This window comes from Octopus sinensis, linkage group LG10 (assembly GCF_006345805.1).
Source record: "Octopus sinensis linkage group LG10, ASM634580v1, whole genome shotgun sequence".
Classification (NCBI taxonomy): domain Eukaryota; kingdom Metazoa; phylum Mollusca; class Cephalopoda; order Octopoda; family Octopodidae; genus Octopus; species Octopus sinensis.
This window is the reverse complement of record NC_043006.1, coordinates 40,313,641-40,336,234: the sequence shown is the minus strand read 5'-3', so window position 1 is coordinate 40,336,234 and position 22,594 is coordinate 40,313,641. Positions and strand designations below refer to the sequence as shown.

Sequence of the window (22,594 nt, the reverse complement as noted above, 5' to 3'; positions counted from 1 at the left end):
AGAGTGAGAGAAAGTTGTGGCGAAAGAGTCAGCAGAAGTTCGCCATTACCTTCTGCTGGAGTCACGTGGAGCTTAAGTGTTTTGCTCATAAACACACACATTGCCCGGTCTGAGATTCGAACCCGCGATCCCTCGACCGCGAGTCCGCTGCTGTAACCACTAGGCCATGTGCCTCCACCACATTGGTTTTTACTTTGGTTTATTTTTATATCTAAAACAAATCCTATAACTAATTTTAATTTTGGCAAATGATATAACTACTTTTTTTATAAATATATTGTACAGCAAAAAAATAAATGATTTATGTGTTTATTTGTATGTTTTACATACAAAAACCTCATGATGAAAAACGGAGTCATGAATAAAAAGAATTTAAGAAGCGCTGGTTTAGATAATGTTGTTCTTGTGGGAGGAAGAGTATAGGCATGACTGTGGGCCTGTGCCAAATGACAACGCAACTATCATTTCTTTGGCTTTTTTTTATTCCAGGATGGCTATGTGAAGATCAACAATAAACTATTATCAAATATCACCTTTTTCTGGAGTGCGGACAAGTATGTTGGCCATATCTATTTTCTGTAAGTATTGCATTCTTTACATTGACCATTTTGGGAAGTTTTATTTGTTTCATGCTTTGTAAGAATAATAGTTGCAGGCATAGCTGTGTGTTAAGAAGCTTGCGAGCTGGCAGAAACGTTAGCACGCTGGGCGAAATGCTTAGCAGTATTTTGTCTGCTGTTACGTTCTGAGTTCAAATTCTGCCGAGGTCAATTTTGCCTTTCATCCTTTCGGGCTCGATAAATTAAGTACCAGTTATGCACTTCGGTCGATGTAATTGACTTAATCCATTTCTCTGTCCTTGTTTGTCCCCTCTGTGTTTAGCCCCTTGTGGGTAGTAAAGAAATAGAAATAGGTATTTCGTCTACCGTTACATTCTGAGTTCAAATTCCACCAAGGTTGACTTTGCCTTTCATCCGTTCGGGGTCGATAAATTAAGTACCAATTATGCACTTAGGTCGATGTAATCGATTTAATCCATTTGTCTGTCCTTGTCTATCCCCTCTGTGTTTAGCCCCTTGTGGGTAGTAAAGAAATAGCAATAGGTATTTCGTCTGCCGTTACGTTCTGAGTTCAAATTCCAAGGTTGACTTTGCCTTTCATCCTTTTGGGGTCGATAAATTAAGTACCAGTTACGTACTGGAGTCGATGTAATCGACTTAATCCCTTGTTTGTTCCCTCTATGTTTAGCCCCTTGTGGGCAATGAAGAAATAAGAAGCTTGCTTCCCAATCACATGGTTCTGGGCTCAGTCCCACTGTGTGGCACCTCAGGCAAGTGTCTTCTACTTATTTGAGTTTTCACCTACCAAATCAACCCATGTGGAATCGGTTGGTCTGGGGCTGAAGTAGAAGACACTTGCATCTGTTGCCATGTAGTTGAATTGAAACTGAAACATGTTAGCAAAGCGAGCTTCTCAACCACATGACCATGTTGCAAACAAAACAGAAAAAAAAAAATTGCTCACGTTTTTGGATTATATTTAGACAAACCATTTTAATGGTAAAACATAACATTTAAGAATCTTTATGAGATATCTTGTGGTTTTTTTTTTTGCAGCTTTACCATATCAAGAGACTACCAAACCTTCTGGATTAGAGAAAGGTCAGCAACAGTTCTTGACCACACTAAGGACCTACCTGTACCAAAAGTACCCCAAGAGGTGAGCAACTTTATAAGTTCTTAATTTTGGTTTCATTTCTTTGTTGTCACCATGTTGTGTTGTTATGGTTGCTGTTTAGTTTCCAGATCATCCTTGATCAAAGAGACACATGATCAAAGGCATCCCAGCCATGACCATCGTGTCTTTTTCATATGAACAGGGAAACCGGGTTGCACATTATCCAACATGTTCTTTTCTAAGATGGCCAGATGGAATTTGGGAGAGATTTGGCTGTTATTTCTAACAGGTTGAAGCTTTCTCTTTTTTTAGCTTTTTAATTTCTTTTTTCTTTTTTTTTTTGCTACTGCTTAATTATTTCTGCAACATTTTAATTATACCCACTCGTTAGTGCCTACTTTATGCATTAGTATCTACAGAGAGTGAGAGAAAGAAAGAAAGAGAAGTTGGAGGTTAATGATTGATTTAATCACATATACACAGTCCTCTCTGTCTTTCTCTCTCTCTCTTTCTCTTGTATAACATATTTATACATTTTCATGATAATTATCAATAAGCCACAGGAGTGGCTGTGTAGTAAGTAGCTTGCTTACCAAACACATGGCACCTTGGTCAAGTGTATTCTACTATAGCCTCGTGCCGACCAAAGCCTTGTGAGTGGATTTGGTAGACGGAAACTGAAAGAAGCCTGTCGTATATATATGTATGTGTTTGTATATGTTTGTGTGTCTGTGTTTGTCCTCCAACATCACTTGACAACCGATGCTGATGTGTTTACGTCCCCGTAACTTAGCGGTTTGGCAAAAGAGACTGAAACAAGTAACAAGTAAAAGAGTAAGCCCATAAAGGCATGTAGCTTAGTGGTTAGGGTATTTGACTGACAAATCATAAGACCATGAGTTTGATTCTTGGCATCTCGTGTTCTTAAGCAAGACACTTTATTTCACATTGCTCCAGTCCACTCAGCTGGCAGAAATGAGTAGAACCTGCATTTCAAAGTGCCGGTCTTGTCACATTCTGTGTCATACTGAATCTTCCTGGGAACTACATTAAGAGTACGCATGTCTGTGGAGTGCTCAGCTGCTTGCACGTTAATATCACGAGCAGGCTCTTCCATTGATCAGATCAACTGGAACTCTGATTGTCATAACTACTGGTAGTGCCAGTTACTTATCAATAAGTGTTATATACAATATAACCGGGTTATATTGTATTGCCAGTTCAATCCTTATGGCAAGCCAAATTATAAATATAATCTTATTGCTTCAATTTCAGGTAAATTGAGGCAATCGAGGATTATCTGGGCTAGTGGATTAACAGTCATAAAATGTGGTTCACAACTGGGATCTGGGATCAGTGAACTCACGATCTGGGATCAGTGAACTCATGAACTGGGATCTGGGATCAGTGATAAGCAAGGCTACATATATCATAGAAAGTGTAAAAGTTGAATCTTTTGGACCATTTTTTTAAGCTTGAATTTATGGGGTTGACTTTGACATAGATAACTACTTTTGAGGGACTGAAATTCAAGCCAGAATCCGAGGTACCATATCTGCAGCAGAAGCCCAGCTCATCTTTAAACGAATAAAAACAAAAACTATGAATTACAGTAATATTACCAATTCTATGCCTCAAAACACGCATCCTAGTAAATAACAAAGCCCATAAGAAAGACCGCATTGCTCTCGTGTGCAGTTACCAGTAAATGTCCATGATCTGGTGTAGAGTTGTTAATCTGAAGTAGGGATTCCCAAAATGTGTTCTGCAAAACCCCAGAGTTCCCTGAAAGTTATCAGGGGTTCCATGTTTTTAAAAATAATGTCGAAGGATTCTGTGGCAAAAAAAAGTTTGGGAACCAATGATCTAGTGATTAACTAAATGTTTTTTAGGCTTACCAAAGTTATGCCTCTGTATGAATTCCTACAGTGGTGTTTGCTATTGTTCACCAATAGTGTTGTCTGTAAAACATGTTTCTCACCATGTAAACAACAAGCATATGACACATGTGTTTATTGGATTTGGAAATGAGGAAAATATAAAGGTTGCATAGCAACCACTGATCCAATGATTAATTGAATGATTTTTAGGCTTACCAATGTCATGCCTTTGTATGAATTCAGACTGTGGCATTTGCCAGTGTTTGTCAATAGTGCTGTCTGTGAAACACGTTTCTTACCATGTAAACAACAAGTGTATGTTTATAGTACTTGCAGCATATCCTGTGCATACATTTTCACATTTTAGTAATGGTAATGCAGCACCCATCAACAGATGTGTAGTGCTCGTTATTAAATGGTGAAGGCGCATGGCTTAGTGGTTAGGGGCATTCAGCTCATGATCATAAGATCGTGAGTTCAATTCCTGGCGACGCGTTGTGTTCTTGAGCAAGACACTTTATTCTACGTTGCTCCAGTCCACTCAGCTGGCGAAAATGAGTTGTACCTGTATTTCAAAGGGTCAGCATTATCACACCCTGTGTCACGCTGAACCTCCCCGAGAACTATGTTAAGGGTACACATGTATTTTTGGAGTGCTCAGCCACTTACATGTGAATTTCATGAGCAAGCTGTTCTGTTGATTGTATCAGCTGGGACCCTCGTCGTCGCAACCGATGGAGTGCTCCTACTATAAGCACCGAGCATTCCTTTATAAGCATTCCACCCATAGAGCAGGCTACAGTAAGGTAGCCACACAATTTTGTAACTGTTAATTCTACGTAGGGGACAGTATGGTATCTTGACCCACAAATGTTGTCCTGTTGTTTGTGAAATACTAGGGTCGACTTTTATATGGGTTCTATGGAAAATTCCCAATTTTTTTGGCCAAAAATAGGAGGTTGACTTTTGCATGAGTTTGTCTATCACTCGAATATATACGGTATATTAATTTCACCCCAATTTTCCATATTTCAGAACATTGTTCCCTTAACGAAGCAGATCAATACAGCCGACTGTGGCAAGACTCGTGGTTGCTATCGGGAACCAGCAGGATGCTGGGAGCTGAACTGCAAGTACATCGTAACCTGGAAGAGCATTGACAATGTCGTAGAGGTGGAAATGAGTATGGCTACAGGTCGAATTCACAATGTCTGGATGACATTTGCTCTGTCTGATGATACATATGAGGTAAGTGAATATCTGTGAATTGCTCTGGCAAGGAAGTTTGTCTTACATTCTTAACATTTCTCCTGTTTTAGTTTTTCTTTAAATCTTTATATGATGGGTATGTGCCTTAGTTACTCTGCACATGTAGCATAACTGAAAGACATTATATATACAGGGCGCAGTGAATGGGGCTAATGCAGTTTTGCACCTCTTCTTGAAAAATGCGCGTTTTTGAAAACGTTTTTTCAGATTCCTACGTTTTAGATGTTGGAGATTATGAATATGCAAAGAAATGAATTTTTTTACATTTCACCCTCCGAATATGAAATTTTGATTTTGTTTATTTGGAAGAAATTGTAGTGAATTGATGAACATATGCAAATTGAAATTAAATATAGACTAAAACATCAAAGTGAAAAGAATTTGCGTTTTACTTGTGTTTGCCTTAACTAGTGACTGTGTGGTAAGTAACTTACTTACCAACCACATGGTTCTGGGTTTAGTGTGTGGCACCTTGGGCAAGTGTCTTCTACTATAGCCTCTGGCTGATTAAAGCCTTGTGAGTGGATTTGGTAAACAGAAAGAAACCCTTTATATATATATACACACACGTGTGTTTGTGTGTCTGTGTTTGTCCCCCCAACATTGCTTGACAACTGATGCTGGTGTGTTTACGTCCCCGTAACTTAGCAGTTTGGCAAAAGAGACCGATAGAATAAGTGCTAGGCTTACAAAGAATAAGTCCTGGGGGTCAATTTGCTTGACCAAAGGCGGTGCTGTAGCATGGCTGCTGTCAAATGACTGAAACAAGTAAAAGAGTAATCGTAAATTTTTTTTTTTGCATATTCGTAATCTCCAACATCTAAAACGTAGGAATCTGAAAAAATATTTTCAAAAAAATGCGTTTTTCAAGGAGAGGTGTGAAACTGCATTAGCTCCCACTGAATATATTGTCTAAATTACATAAAAATGAAAATAACACTGACATCTCATTTTAACAGATATATTTACCAAAATTACATTAAAATATTTTGAAATACTAAAGAGTAAATTATTCAATAAAATCACCATTGGCTTCAACCATGGCCTCCAGACAACTTTGGAATGCCCGTGGGCATATGGCGTAGTGGTTAAGAATGCGGGCTACTAATCCCAAGATTCCGAGTTCGATTCTGGGCAGTGACCTGAGTAATAGTAATAATAATAATAACATCGAAAAATACCTTAGGAATGAGAACCCAGGTTCGAAATTTCCTTAAGACACCTGATGAAAGCTGGAGGGTATATCAGCCGAAACATTGTGTTAATAACAAACAAGATGAGGACAAATATCTGTCCAATGTAAATAATGTACATAATTCCTCATCTCTTAAATATAGAACTGTAATATATATATATATATATTTTGTATGGAATTGTAAAATAAAAAGAAATAATTTTTGAGGATGAACAAGTCTCCAGATTCTATATTATTATAATTATTTGCTTATATATATATATATATATATGTCTGTGTTTCTTAAATGGCTTATAAACACCTTCCACGCTGCAATTGTTTTCGTTTCAGCACACGATCTCAGATCAGATTACTTGCTATGCGAGTACATCTCCGTAATATATATATATATAATATATATATATATTATATATATATATATATATTATATATATATATACACACACACACACACACACATATATATACAAACATGACTATGTGGTTGAGAAGTGGCTTGGGATAATATTAATTGATTAAAATGTAAATCAAGCTGCTGATAGTAGGTGGTCGCTTGGGTTTCAAGCTCTTGCATAAGGGGTCGCGAGTGCAATAACGTTGGTAACAGCTGGGTTAAAGGAAATTTGTTGAAGTGGACTTTCTATGTTCAGCTGGCCTTCCTGTTGCCAACTCTCACCTGTTTCTGAGCAAAATAATATTTCCTCATGGGCAGATGTGTTTTCACAAAAGATTGAAAACAAAGGACACTGCTTGTAGGTCAGTGACACTCGTTTACGTCTACTGTGTGGTGTCAATAAGAAGACTCAAACATATACACATATACAAACATACAAATACAATGGGCTTCTTTCAGTTTCTGAAATCCATTCACTAATCTCTTCTCAAGATTTTATTCAGCTCAAAGTGCCACACAGTGGGACTGAACCTGAGAGCATGTTGTTTGGAACACATTTGTGAACCACACAGTTACAACTGTGCTGTACAAGGTTAGAAGTTTTGTGGGAGAGTATGAGCCTTGGGGGAATGATAAGTAATCTTAACTCAAGTAGGATTTGAACTCACAATATAATGGCACCTGTCTAAGTACCATTGGGAACTTTGTGAGGAGTTTTACCAATTGTTTCACATTGTTTTACCGTCTTGAATCCAAGAACTCATGGAACTAGTTACTTGTTTTCCAAGGGGTATAAATAAGATAACAACAGTTCCTTTGAATGGGATGCCATTCAATCACAGGGTTGTTACTCATGTACAGCTGAGTGGACTGGGCCAATGGGAAATAAAGTGCTTTGCTCAAGAACCCAATGCCCTGCCTGGTCCATGATTTTGCGATTATGAGTGCAACACCCTAGCCCCTATGCCATGCGACTCCTTGCTCTACCACTTATGTTATGTGAAATGGGTTAGTCCACATTACTCTGTAGGAAGCATAGGACCAGTTTCCTGGTGTGTGTGTATGTGTATACACACACACATGCACACACACACACACACACACACACACACACACACACACACACACACACACACACACACACACACACATGTACGTATATATATTCCTACATAGAGAGGAGGATGGTCTGTTGCAGGATTCCTCATTTTTGCCAGCTGAGTGGACTGGAGCAAAATGAAATGAAGTGTTTTGCTCAAGAACACAATGCGTTGCCCGGTCCAGGAATTGAAACCACGATCTTAGGATCATGTGTCCAACACCCTAACCACTAAGCCATGCACCTCCACAGCAATGTGAAATGAAGTGTTTTGCTCAAGAACACAATACGTTGCCCAGTCCAGGGAATCAAAACCAACACCCCGACCACTGTGCCATGTGCCTCCATTGTTTTCTGAAATATTGGAGTGAAATAAAATGAAATAAAGATAAAACTGAAAAGGCAAGACTCATGACTGTTTCTCTTGTGTTTTAATCTGTTGCAGAGAGATTCTTTTTGTGAATGTATTTGTTACATTTTTATTTCCAATCTGTCTCTCCTCCTACTCTTCCCTCTAACACCTTTGGCACTCCCACCTCATTGTCGTTATGAGCTGTTCTTTTTGTTCTTTTCCATTTTTTAAATATTTATATATTTTTAACTTCCCTGCATATTTCCACAACACACCATGAATGGGATGGGTTTTTTTTGTAATTTTTATTTTTTATTATTATTATTTTTTTTGTATCTGTTGTGCTTCACTTTTTATGCCAGAGCTTTCCTAAGTTTCCATGGTCTAATTTTTAATTCGTATTTTGTTTCAGTCATTAGACTGCGACCATGCTGGGGCAACACTTTGAAGAATTTTCCCCATTCTTATTTGAATGTGTGTGTGTGTGTGTGTGTGTGTGAGAGAGAGAGAGAGAGAGAGAGGAGAGAGAGAGAGAGAGAGAGTGAAGCACTCAGTCCACTCTTCAGGGTGGTTCATGTTAGGTAGGGCATCCAGCTGTAAAAATTAAGTGAAAACAGGCAGAAGTCTGGTTTTGTCTTCTACCCTGCCCACACCTGTCAACCCATCCAACCTAGGCCAGCACGGAAGGCGGACATTATGTATGTACACACACACACACATCCCTATATATGTGTGTGTGTGTGTGTGTTTCTTTGAATTGATATTGTGTGATAGTTGTAAATGAGTGTCACTGTCAAACAAGCAGTGTTGTTTCTTTCCAGTCTTCTATAAAAACATGTCTGGCCATAGGGAAATATTACCTTGCTTGGAAAGAGGTTAGGGTTGGTGATGGGAAAGGCATCTGGCTGTAGAAAAATCTACTTAAAAAAAAATTCCCTAGAACCCATACAAACATTAAAAAGTGGATGTTAAAATGTTGGTGATGATGATGATGGGGTAATGACAGCAGGTGTGTATCTACCCAAGATAGCCATGATGTCTGATAATTTGAGTTTCTTTTTGTTATCCAGGGTGATGACTATGCGTTTGACTGCATTGAGGATTTCAAACATGGAGTTGTATCTGTTTCACTTTCCTACATCAGAGGAGTAAACGATATCGTGGAATTAGACGAGGTAAGTAGAGCTACTTCCAGTTAATGTTGTTGTTTTAGCTTTTAGCATTTAAACTGGGTCAGATCTGGCCAAAATATTCTACCTGCTTTATGTTCAAAACTGACCAGTGCTGGCCCCTCACACCCACTGTACAAGGTCATTCTAAAAGTAGCCAATCACAAAATAATTTATGATTAATTCAAAATAATGTCAATAACAGTTGACGAGTTTTGATACCTGTGCCGGTGGCACATAAAAAAGCACCATCCGAACATGGCTGATGCTAGCGCCACCTTGACGGGCTTCCGTGCCGGTGGCATGTAAAAAGCACCCACTACACTCACGGAGTGGTTGGCATTAGGAAGGGCATCCAGCTGTAGAAACACTGCCAGATCAGACTGGAGCCTGGTGCAGCATCCTGGCTTCCCAGATCCTGGTCGAACCTGCCAACCCATGCTAGCATGGAAAACGGATGTTAAATCATTGATGATGATGATGATGATGATCTTCAGATGTGTGTCTCATGGAGGCGATGACAAGTGGCTGAGAAGTTTGGTGATTTGCTGTGCTTGAAAAGATATCAGGCTGAGTGAAATTGTAGTTGTGGCCAGTACTGGTGACATGTAAAAGGCACCCACCACTTTCTATGGAGTGGTTTACATTAGGAATGGCATCCAGCTGAAGGAACCAAACCAAAAACAGACTGGAGCCTGGGGCAGCTCTCCAACTGACCACCTCTTGTCAAACTGTCTAACCCGTGTCAGTTTGGAAAATAAACACTAAAAGATGATGATGATGGTAATCTGAATACTAAAGGGTTAAACTGTGGACCATCCTCAATTAAGTCGACCTGTAATTAAAGGCTCTCCAACCATGATCATTTGATTTTTTTTTTTTATCATCTCAGGCCCAGTACATAAGTTCCACAGTTATCAGTGTGTCACTTTTGCCACCTCTTCAGTTGTCTGTTGTTTAGCCATAGGGCCCAGTGTTACTCAACAAACCTTTTGCTTTAACCTTTTTGATACCAACCCACCTAAAACTGCCTCTGTCTCTGTGGTACAAATGTCTTGTTTTCATAAGTTTTGAATTAAAATCTTCCACCAAACCTTAACCATAATTTATGTTCCTAATACTAGCTGAATGATAACTAAGTTATTTTACTAAATTCTTTGTTATATTTAAAATTAATTGAAAGAAACACAGAGCATTCCAAAATAAATATGGTAACAAAAGAGTTAAAATATATAACAGAGAAACAATATTCTTAGCCCTTTTGATACTAACCTGGCTGAAACCACTTCTGGCTCTGTAGTACAAATGTCTTGCTTTCAGAAGTTTTGAATTAAAATCTTCCACCAAACCTTAGTCACAATTTATGTTCCTAATACTAGCTGAATGATAACTAAGTTATTTTACTAAATTCTGTTATATTTAGAATTAATTGAAAGAAACACAGAGCATCTCAACAGAAATATGGTAACAAAAGGGTTAAGTGACCATTTCATCATGGTCCTCAACACTAGTACATTACTTTTGTGAATCCCAGAACTCAGAGGTCTGGTTACCTGGTTTCTGTGGTGCACAAGTGTTCAAGATCACAACTTTACCCCTGAATAGAATACCAGTCTGCCTCAGGGTTACTCATTTACAGCTGAGTGGACTGGGCCAACAAAATAAAGAATGAAGTGTTTTGCTCAAGAACACAAATGTAACAACCTGGTCTGGAAACTGAAACCATGATCTTGTGATCGTGAGTACCACGCCCTAACCACTTGGCCAATGCACTCTCCCTCAAAGCAGCCACATGGGCTTCTGTAAACTCAGTAATTCTAAGTGGTTTTGTTTTGAGGGGGTTTGACCATCCAAAGTAAAAAAAAGAATACCAATAGGTCCCTTTTTTAGTTTCTTTGGATCTTTGTAGCAATTTCTGTATGAATGTTGTCATTGTAGGGTCTCATAAAATAAACCCCGGTAAAGTGGTTATTTCAGCGACCCACTGGTCAAGCAAAATGCTAGGTCATCCATGATGGATGTTGGATGCAATTTACCAATACTACAAAACATTTTGTCTTCAAAATATATAGGTTCCAACGAATTTAGAGTCACTGCAGTTGAGGAAATTATTGATGATATTTCTTCTTTAGGAATACACTTACACTGGCAGTGAGTGATTTGGACAATCAAACTGGTGAAAATGAGGGAAGTAGCGATTTGAGTCAACAAATATGATAGTTAAGAGAAAGGCCTATTATCGTTTTACTCTGAATTTTCTTGTGGTTCTGTCCATTAGTTTGCCGTACATATACAGTAGTTGAGAGATAGACCTATTATTATTATTATTATTCTCCTGAATTTTTTTGTGATTCTATCTATTAGTGTGCATGCACTCATTACTCTTGAGCTGTATTTAAAACTATTTATATGGTTTGTTCAGCAGCACAGGTGGAGGGTAGTTAGACACAAGGGCCTAGGTCTGAGAGGGTCAAAATATCTTTCAATAAAGCATATGAAGGAGCATACTAAAATTGTTTCTTTTACAAATTATAGTTTTATTATAGGGGTGCATTTTTATATACTGGTAAATACCATATATTATTGACTGGACTAACCCCAGTATATTACTGATACTTATTTTTTTTAGTTTAAGAGGAACATAAGGGTTTGCTGGTTGGTTGGTTGGTTCTTGCAAGATTTGAACTCAGAACATAGAAGGACGTAATGTAAATGCTATTTGGCAATTAAATCAGATACCCTACACTTCCTGCCATCCTACCATTCTATTCTCACCGCACTTCCTGTAAAAGTACAAGTTTAACGACGTTTGGCCACCTTCCAAGATGTCAAAGAATTATTGAAAGTTTATACAGACATGTCGAAACACAAGTGATTGGCTTGGAATCAACCAATTTCAACAGAATTTCTCAATCGTTTCAAATCCTTAATCTCTGCAAAGAACATCAATGTTTTTGGCCATCTTCCAATATATGTCAATAGATTCCAATAACATTATAGGATACAAGTTGGTATATCGTAGTATCCAGGGTATTTATCATTGACTACGTTAATAATGCACCTGGGTAGTTCAGATCACTTGGTGCCCACTTCATAGCTTTGTCTGCTACTTCTCTCGGTACCACTACCATACCACCATTATTACAACCACCACCACCACCACTACTACTACTATTACAACCACTACTACTACACCACCACCACTAGCACCACAACTACCACTATTACCACCACCTTCACTACTGCTACTACTACTGCCACCACCACCACTGTTACCATCACTACTACTACTACTACTACTACTACTACTACCACCACCACCATCACCATTACTACCACCACCACCACTACTACTACCACCACCACTACTACCACCACAACCACCACTATTACCACCACCTTCACTACTGCTACTACTACTGCCACCACCACCACCACCACCACTGTTACCATCACTACTACTACTACTACCACCACCACCTCTGCCACCATCACCACTACCACCACCACCACCACTACTACTGTTTGTTTAGTTCTTATTTTTGTTGTCATTTTTTTCTGTCCATCCCGTTTTCTTTCTTTTTGTTCTAATTCTTCTTTTTGTTGTTGTTCTTTCTTCATTTTCTTGTTCTTCCACATTTTACTTCCGTTTCACCTGTCCTTGTTTTCTTTCTTTCTTTCCTTTTTGTTCTCGTTTTCCTTCTTTCTCACTTTCCTTCTCTCCTTTGCTTTCTTTTTCGTCTTTCTCCCTTGTGACCATCCCTCCTCCCACACACCATTATCTAATAGGCCAACCAGTTATATCATAACCACCACATCACACACTGTGGAGGCATATGACTTAGAGGTTAGGAGTGTTGCACCCATGATTGTAAGATTGTGGTTTCGATTCCTGGCTAACACATTGTGTTCTTGAGCAAAACACTTCATTTCTCGTTGCTCTAGTCTATTCATCTGGGAAAAATGAGTATTCCTGTGAGAGACTGGTATCCTATCCAAGGAGAGAATACATACACTGCAGAATCTTAGAAACCAGCTTCACGAGCCTATATTTTGGGAAGGACCTTAGATCCATTTATTTTTTTGACTTAACTGGTGTCCTTGCTGGTGGACACATAAAAAGAACAAACCGATTGTGGACGTTGCCAGTCTCCTCTGATCCCTGTGCTGGTGGCACGTAAACAGCACCTACTACACTCATGGAGTGGTTGGCATTAGGAAGGGCATCCAGCTGTAGAAACACTGCCAGATCGGACTGGAGCCTGGTGCAGCCTCCTGGCTTCCCAGACCCCGGTTGAACTGTCCAACCCATGCTAGCATGGAAAACGGACGTTAAACAATTATGATGATGATAACACTGGTGCTGGTGCCACATAAAAAACACCCAGTGCGCTTTATGAAGTGGTTGGTATTAGGAAGGGCATCCGGCCTTAGAAACCATGCCAAAACAGACAATGGAACCTGATGTGGCTCCTAGCCTTGCAAGTTCCTGTCAAGCCATCCAACCCATGCCAGCATGGAAAACAGATGTTAAATGGTGGTGGTGGTGGTGGTGCTGGTGATGATGACACTCTACATTATATCTAAGTAGTGGTGGGGGTGATAACCTTGTTGTGCCAAAAGCTCTGTGGTCATGGTTATGGCCCTGTGGCAGCAGTCCTTCCTGTAGTAGTGGTAATAGACCCAAGTTGATTATTTCAGATTTTCCACAATCTCACTGGAGGAGGGGTGATGGAAACTGGGAGACTGGTTAGCTATTTGCTGTGTGGTCAGTGTCCCAAATATTGACCAAAAGGACAAATAAATTACTAGCCAATACTGATTGTTATGTAACCAGGACTCGTCCCCTAATGCACTCAATCACACAAAAATCACAGGTAATTAAGAGATCTGGTTCTGATATATTTAGACACATGTAATTCTATATTTCTAAGATGAGGAATTTATTATGTGTATCCTGTTTATATTTATTGGACTGGTGTTCTCATTTTGACTGTTGCTTTCACTATGGTTTGGCTGTTACTTTCTCCAGCCTTCTTCAAGTGTCTTCTGTTGAAATTACAACCGAATTCAACTCCTGAAGTTACCTGAAGAAGGCTGAAGCAAACAACAGCTGAAATGTGGTGAAAGCAACAATTAAGATGACATCAGTCCAACTAATGTATATAGGATACATAATATTTAGTCACATATTGAGCACAACAATGGTCAGAACTGGTCTTACTTATATTAAGTCACAGACTGACCACGGAAATTATTAAAATTCACTCAATTAATCAAACTATTTTAATAAAACATCTTTAATATCACCAACTATTGTTAATTTTTTCTCTTCACTTTCTACTCGTTTCTCTTTCTCTTTCTTTTCACTTCTCCCCTATTTTCTTCTTTCACTTCTTCCTTATGCCTTTATCTCTCTCTTTCTCTCCCTTCTTGCTCTTTTTGTCTCTTATTCATCCTCTCTCCTCTTTTCTTGCTCTTTTTAATTCTTTTCTCTGTCCTTCTGTTTCCTTCTCTTTCCGTCTTCCTTGTGTCTCATATTTTCATAATCTCTCTCTCTCTCTCTCCATCAGCCCAAAAAAGGAATTGTCTTTGAAACTGGATCCCACTACAACAACCGTCTACGATGCTTGTTCCGTATCCAGAAAAGTGCTGGCAACAAACATGACTACATGTTGAAGGAAGGCAAATGGCACGTCTTGTTGGGCGGAGGTAAAGCATGGGACGGTAAGTTCAGATTTCTCTCTTTAAGACCATCAGAGAACCCAAACCCGTACAATATCTCCTTGTGAGATGGCCCTACCAAGACATTACCAATCAGGAGCAGCTCCATTTTTGGTGGGAATCATGGAGATTGATAGGAAGACAGGAGCATGCTGTCTTAGAACAAAGTACTAGGTACATTTATTTTGTAGGGTACTCCTACTAGGTATCCTTTTTTGTGTAAACTAGGTAATCCTTTTTTTTTCTTTGTGGGGAATGAGGGTCTCTTGGTAGGCAACCAGGATTCTCTTTTTGGCTGCAATCTAGGAGATCCTTCTTTTGGTAGGGAGTTCCTGGATCTCCTTTCTTGGAAGAGAACTGGGAACTCCAATTTTTCTAGCTAGGAATCTGATGTATCTCCTTTATTAAAAGGGAATCAGGCATTCCTTTCTTGGTAAGAAACCAGAATCATCACATTCCTTCATGGTAAGGAAGTAATAGCTTTCTTTGCTTGGAATCTAAGAATTGTGGTGGCTAAGGATAATTCCATACTCCTCTATATTCCTGAACTGGAGCCTTACCACCAAATAGTGTGTGCCATGCCACACTGTTTAAGGGGTCATCATTCTATTGTATTATAAAAAAAAGGACACATTGGATAAGAGTCTTGAATACACTTTATCTGAATATTACGACGAGTATGGGTAAAGCCAGATCATCTTGCTTGATCAGGGCTGATGTGGCATTAAACAACAACAACAATAACAAAAGTAGTAATAATAGGATGTATCTACAGTGTTTTTATTGTTGTATGAAGGGTAGACCAGATATACTTACGAGGGGGTGCTGTAAAGTTCCTAGCTTTAAGGGTTTTATGAAAGGCCTGGTTGGTGATCCAACCTTCCGAGTTCTTTTACAAGGCTTAGAAAAACTGAAGGATGACTGCAATGAGTATGTGAATTCGAGAGGGGAATATGTTGAATAAAATTATAATTAATTGATTCTCCTGTATTTTCTTTTACCCAAAGCCAGGAACTTTTCAGCACCCCCACTTCTCATATATCCTTATTATTTAAGCTTACGTTGATTCCTCTGTGGTGTTGTTTTGCATTTATAATTAAATATATACAAATTATATAAAAAAAAAAGAGTGTACAGTACAGTACTATTTCTACTTCGGATTTTCACCTATCATGGGGGTTGGTGGGAGTTGGAATGTAACACCCATGATAGCCAAGGGATTACTGTATATATACCACATGGTTCTGGGTTCAGTCCCACTGCATGGCACCTTGGGCAAGTGTCTTCTACTATAGCCTCGGGCCGACCAAAGCCTTGCGAGTGGATTTGGTAGACGGAAAATGAAACAAGCCTGTCATGTATATATATATTGGTATGTGTGTGTGTGTGTGTGTATATGTTTCTGTGTTTGTGTTTGTCCCCCCAACATCGCTTGACAAACGATGCGGGTGTGTTTACGACCCCGTAACTTAGCGGTTTGGCAAAGGAGACAGATAGAATAAGTACTAGGCTTACAAAGAATAAGTCCTGAGGTCAATTGGTTCAACTAAAATACAGTGCTCCAGGATGGCCACAGTCAAATGACTGTAACAAGTAAAAGAATAAGTAGAGTACTGTTTCTACTTCACGGATTTTCACCTATCACAGGTGGGGTCTTCGAATGTAACACCTGCAATAGTCGAGGAATTACTGTAATTATAATGACGATGAGGACGACAGCATGGAACTAATTATTACATAGTGAGATTGAGGTGGAGGAATTCACTGATTAAGAATTTGGTGGTGTCCCACAGACTGGATTGTAGCAGTGTTTGAAATGATGTGAAATTTTTAGTAGTTTGGGGTGATGTTTGTGATAGAGACAACAGTGATTATAGTTTGTAGTTGTTGTTGTTGTTATAAGCAGTAGTAGTAGAAGTGGTAGGTTGTTTTAGTTCTGATTATACTGATAAGAATAATAGTTTAACTGACTCTGCATTCTTGTATTCCAGGTAAGAAGACAGAACATGGTCTTGGCATTGGTCGTGTACCAATTGTCTCAGTGGAAGAAGTGGACATGTCAGAAACGGATGATATCTCTGGTATTTCAAGATACCCCATTGCTAAAACTCATGGTAAGTAGTGATATAAACGATCCTTTTCACCAAATCTTAATAACAAGTAAGACATGGGTGTCTCACCTGTCCAGGTGTGGAGTAAATCTGAATATGAACTGACTTGGGACTGTGATGATCTACTTGGCCCATCCTTGTATGGCAATCCCATGCAAAAGGAATCATGATAAGATTTTCTATTATATATCTGGGTAGCTTTTGTCTCATTATATACTACTAGGCGTAGGAGTGGCTGTGTGGGAAGCAGCTTGCTTATGAACCACATGGTTCCAGGTTCAGTCCCACTGTGTGGCACCTTGGACAAGTGTTTTCTACTATTGTCTTGGGCTGACCAAAGCCTTGTGAGTGGATTTGGTAGACAGAAACTGAAAGAAGTCTGTCGTATATATATGTAATAATAATGATAATAATAATAATAATAATAATAGAGAGTATAACTCCAAACTTACAGGGAAAAATTCAATTTAGCATTAAATCAAATTTCACAATATAAATATATAATATATAAAAATTAAAGAAAAACCACTATCATGTAATTCAAACAATGATAGCCATAAACCATATCATATAGAAAAAATGAAATATATGATAAAACATATATCTAGATCACAAAAAGTACATAATAATAAATAAACAGTATATAATAAATAAAAAGACTATGTATGTTTTGTAGCTATAACTTCAATTTGAAATCCAGTTGGCTGCACCAGGCTCCAATTTAATTTGGCGAGGTGTCTACAGCTGGATGCCCTTCCTAATGCCAACCATTCTGAGAGTGTAGTGGGTGTTTTTTTACATGTCACCAGCATGGGGAGTCAGTCACGTGGCACTGGCATCAACCTCGTTCAGTTGGTGCTTATTATGTGCCACCAGCACAGGAAGCCAGTCAGGCGGTATTGGCATTGACCCACACTTGAGTGGTGCTTATTACATGCCACCAGCACGAGTGCCAGTCAGGTGGCACTGGCATTGGTCACAACAACTATTTCCATTTTGATTTCGATCTTGATTTGCTTTTGATTTTGATTTTCATATCCTGCCAAACCCTGCATTGCTTATCATGACATCTTTTAAATGGGTCACTTCAATGAAGTCTCTCTCTTTCAATAGCTCGGAAACACAACCATCATCATCATCATCATCTTCATTGTTTAACATCTGCTTTCCATGCTGGCATGGGTTGGATGGTTTGACTGGGGACTGGCGAGCCAGGAGGCTGCACCAGGTTCCAGTCTGATCTGACAAGGTTTCTACAGCTGGATGCCCTTCCTAACACCAACCACTCCAAGAGTATAGTGGGTGCTTTTTACGTGCCACCGGCACAGTTACAGTACATATCAAAGAAACAATCTCACAATTCTCCTTCCTGATTCATGAACGACAGCACTAAAACATTGAAACTCTTCACAAACTACTAAACTACAACCAAGTCGGGTATCAATAACTCTGGCTAAGACCTGCTACTGTTAGCATATTATCATTTGATTAATTAGTTCTCTCTGTACTATGAAGCACATAAGGCTGCAATACAATCTCTCCAACCAGCTTTGTTTTCTGTGACTGTTCTGGTCCCATTCCAGCTTCTCCACCCTTCTGTCCTTTCCTTGCCAATGCTCCTTTATGTGGCTGTAGAGTGCCCTGCTGCTCTTTTCTCTTCAGGCTGCCACTTTAGTGCCACCATACATTCGCTTTCTTGATCTCATTTAAGGACATATCCGACTCAGCATCTGTGTCCCTATGACGAAATAACATGCTCTCATTTAAAAGACGAACATTTTCTCAGATATTCTTCCTATATTATTGTGTTTTTTTGCAGTAATTCTGATGATATTGGCCTGGATAGTCTGTGCTCCTATTGGTTGCTTAATGTCAATGTACTACAAGAGAATGTGGCCCAACAGTCGCTTCCTTGAAAAACGATACTGGTTTGTGGTAAGTTTGTTTCGCTTTTCTTTTGCTCTATGTTTCTCTTTTCTGTTTCCACAGCCTTTCATGTGATCATTCTCCTCTTTGATAGGAAGATTTCATCTCAGTTCTGACAGCATCTGAGAGCATTTACTCCCTTGCATTTAACCTTTAAGCATCCAAACTACTCCATCAAATCTAATACCTATTTATTCACATTGCTTTGAATTAATCACGTATTATCCCATAGCTTCGAGATTTTGATGTTGTGAATTTTGTAATTCTGTATTGATTTGTACATGAAAATGTGTCACTCAAGAAGGACTTCAGTTTGAAGAATTTTCGTGATGTTTTCTGTTTAGATGCTGTTATTAAATTCATTCAGTTGTTAATATAAATAAATCTTGGAATTAAATGGTTTTTATTTACTGTCAGGTGACTTTTGGCCAAGCCTGTATACACATCATTATTTAGCATCCACTTTTTCATGCTTGTGATGGGGTCAAATGGAATCTGTTGAGGCAGATTTTCTACAGCCAAATGACCTTCCTGTTATGAGCATTAACTAGACATTTCCCTTAACTAGACATAATTTTCACAGACGTCTATAAACGAACTACCTTGCTTGTATAACAATGGTGATACTCATTAGCAACTCGTGTCATCTAGACATCAAATAATGGTTCCAAATGACTCTCATTGTCGAAGCATATGCCCTCAGAGATTCTGGGTCAATGTCCGGAATACTGGATGACTACTGAGATTGAGGTACTCCTTAGCTTTTGTTAAAGCCTGACTCACTTCAAATCAAGCAATGTCTGCTCCAGTAATCAGTGGTGACTTGGTCGACACGTTCTCTGCAACAGTCAAAAATGAACAACTTTGCTTGTATGACAATGGTGATACCCATTTGCAACTCATGTTGTCTCATCATCATCATCATCGTTTAACGTCCATTTTCCATGCTAGCATGGGTTGGACGGTTCGACCGGGGTCTGGGAAGCCAGGAGGCTGCACCAGGATCCAGTCTGATCTGGCAGTGTTTCTACAGCTGGATGCCCTTCCTAACGCCAACCACTCCAAGAGTATAGTGGGTGCTTTTTACATGCCACCGGCACAGGTGCCAGGGGAGCCTGGCATCGGCCACGATCGGTTGGTGCTTTTTACGTGCCACCGGCACAGAAGCCAGTGAAGGCGGCACTGGCATCGGCCAAGTTCGGATGGTGCTTTTTACGTGCCACCGGCACAGAAGCCAGGCAAACCGGCGCTGGCATTAAATAACGGTTGTAAATGATCTTCATTGTCGAAGCATGTGCCCTCAGAGATTCTGGGTTCGTGTCCTCTGCAACAGCCAAAAACGAACTACCTTGCTTGTATGATGATGATGATCATGACGATACTCATTTACAACTGCTGTGGTGCAAAACTCATAATCCACCATGTTGTGAAAGTTGGACAACACTAAACAACAGCTGCTGCACCACCACCTCCCCCACTTATATTGAATTTTCAAGCAGCAGAACGTAACAGCAAAACAAAGGACAAACTTGTAGTAGTAGCAGCAGCAGTTATATAGTGGTGATGGTTTTAACCTAATGTCAGCTGCTGTCAAGGTCAACTAGAATCAATGATGCTCCAGCTGTGACAGCCTAGTCTTCCCACCCGTCCCCTATACCCACATCCAGAACCTATACACATTGTTCTTTATTTAGCATGTCTGCTTTAAAACCAGCACAGAAAGTTATTTATAGAAAGGAAAAAAGGTAACCCGGGGAACCCGTTTTGTTTTTCCTTTCTACTCTAGGCACAAGGCCCGGAATTATTTGGGAGGGGTCCAGTCGATAAGATCGATCCCAGTACGCAACTGGTACTTAATGTATCGACCCCCGAAAGGATGAAGGGCAAAGTCTACCTCGGCGGAATTTGAACTCAGAACGTAACGGCAGACGAAATATGGCTACGCATTTCGCCCGGCATGCTAACGTTTCTGCCAGCTCGCCGCCTTCCATTTGTTTTTCCAGTAACCCATTAGATTAGCATTTAAACTGGCCCTATCTGGCCGGCTGCCAAAATTCTCCCTGTTCTATATTCAAACCAGCCAGGAGAAGCCAGGCCTCTTGCACCTACCCTACAAGGTCATTTCAAAAATAAGCAGTCACATCATCGATTTTCGAAGCAATGAGATAAAGCATGATTAATTCAAAACAATGTGAATAAAAAAGCATTATATTTGATAAAGTAATTTGTATCCTAAATGGTTTCATGGTTTGTGTGCATATTAATTAGAGTTAATGGTACGTGACAGGAATATTTTAAAATTCTCGATAATTCTGAGATTCACGTAATTCGATTTTAGAGCTAATCTTTAATGAGACATTCCCGAAGCCATTAGATTTTTAATTAATATTGGTTTCTAACTCATATTCTTATTAAAATAAATCACCTTTTCGATAGGAAATACTAATGAAATTATGTTACCATGTCTAGCTTTGTTTTAGCCATTGTAAGGGAAGTAACTTGATTTGTAAATAAGAGAATAACCTCCCTTGATTTACTTAACTGGGATTCACTACACTTGGAAAGTAAGATACACTGAATGAGACAACTTGTTGACCAAATTATAATTATACATCTGAGCTGAGATTCAAGTCGTCATCATCGTTTAACGCATTCTGTGCTGGCATGGGTTGGACGGTTTGACATGACCAGACAAGTTTCCTTATGAGATTGGAAATGGACCCCGAATGTGTGGTGGTGACACTCATTTACAACTATCACATGACATCAAAGCAAGGAAACTGTAACACTGACACATATACACGCATATACATATATACAACAGTTGCCATTTATAAAAGCTTTGTTTGGCCTGGGACTAAATTAGATGACATTTGCGCAGGGTGCCAAGCAGTTGGTCTGAACCCTCAGAAATTCCAAGCTCCCCTTAGCTTTTGTTAAAGCATGTCTCTAGAGCCCACTTCAAAGACAGGCTACATCTGCCCCAGTAATCAGTGGTGACTTGATCAGCAAATTTTCAGTGATGGTTGATAGTCAACAAGTTGAGCTGCTACCGATCATGCAATCCCAAAGTGTGAATACAGGACCAATTCACAGGACCATATGTGAACCTGCATTCCTGCTGAAATCCCAAACATGAACTCTATGCCTAAACATTGCAGTCAGCACTCATGAAGGACCTGGTGAACCTGTTGGCTGGAGTCATCTTGATCCATGTGGATGAATGCTACTACAGGAACATGTCAGGAAGCCTCGTTCTTACCCCACAACCGAATCCGGGCCTAAACTACCCTTTTCACTCTGCCATCCAAATTCTTTACTGTGCCTTTATAAACAGTTTAATTTTCCTTTATTCTTTTCTTTCTAGTTATTTTCATTTTAACTCACCCATGTTTTCTGTATATCACCTGATCACCCCCCTGATATTAGAAGTGAACCCCTCTTTTCTCTCTTTTGTCTTTTCAGGTCTACTGGCCATGTATGGTGTCAGTGTTTGTGCTCATGATTTTGGCTTTCATCTTTTTCTTTGTGGATGCAGGAGGATATGTTGAGGTAAGTCTTCCTTCTTCTCTTTATCTGTTGTCATTTGCAACATCATCATTGCATCATCATCATCATCATCACCACCACCACCATCATCATCATTCTATAGTTGGAATTTACCAAAAAACAAAACAAACAAAACAAAAGACGAAGACGAATGTGTAAACAAACAAACAGATGTATTAGGTTAACGCTCGGGGAGTGAGAAAGTCTTTTACATTTCGAACCTACGCTCTTCAGCAGAAAGGAACACTG

General features: G+C 39.3%; 1 protein-coding gene across 3 annotated transcripts in view; it reads left to right on the top strand.

Annotated features, from left to right (window-relative positions):
- The window catches only part of LOC115216398 (putative ferric-chelate reductase 1), a 107,589-nt gene that overhangs the window by 71,201 nt on the left and 13,794 nt on the right, over nt 1-22,594 (top strand). For all 3 annotated transcript variants that reach the window (XM_029785698.2, XM_029785697.2, XM_036506590.1), the window contains 8 exons: nt 490-578; nt 1,617-1,719; nt 4,593-4,805; nt 8,937-9,041; nt 14,609-14,762; nt 16,751-16,873; nt 18,690-18,805; nt 22,262-22,348. In XM_029785698.2, coding sequence (XP_029641558.1) covers nt 490-578; nt 1,617-1,719; nt 4,593-4,805; nt 8,937-9,041; nt 14,609-14,762; nt 16,751-16,873; nt 18,690-18,805; nt 22,262-22,348 — 990 coding nt within the window. The remainder of the gene's footprint in view (nt 1-489; nt 579-1,616; nt 1,720-4,592; nt 4,806-8,936; nt 9,042-14,608; nt 14,763-16,750; nt 16,874-18,689; nt 18,806-22,261; nt 22,349-22,594) is intronic.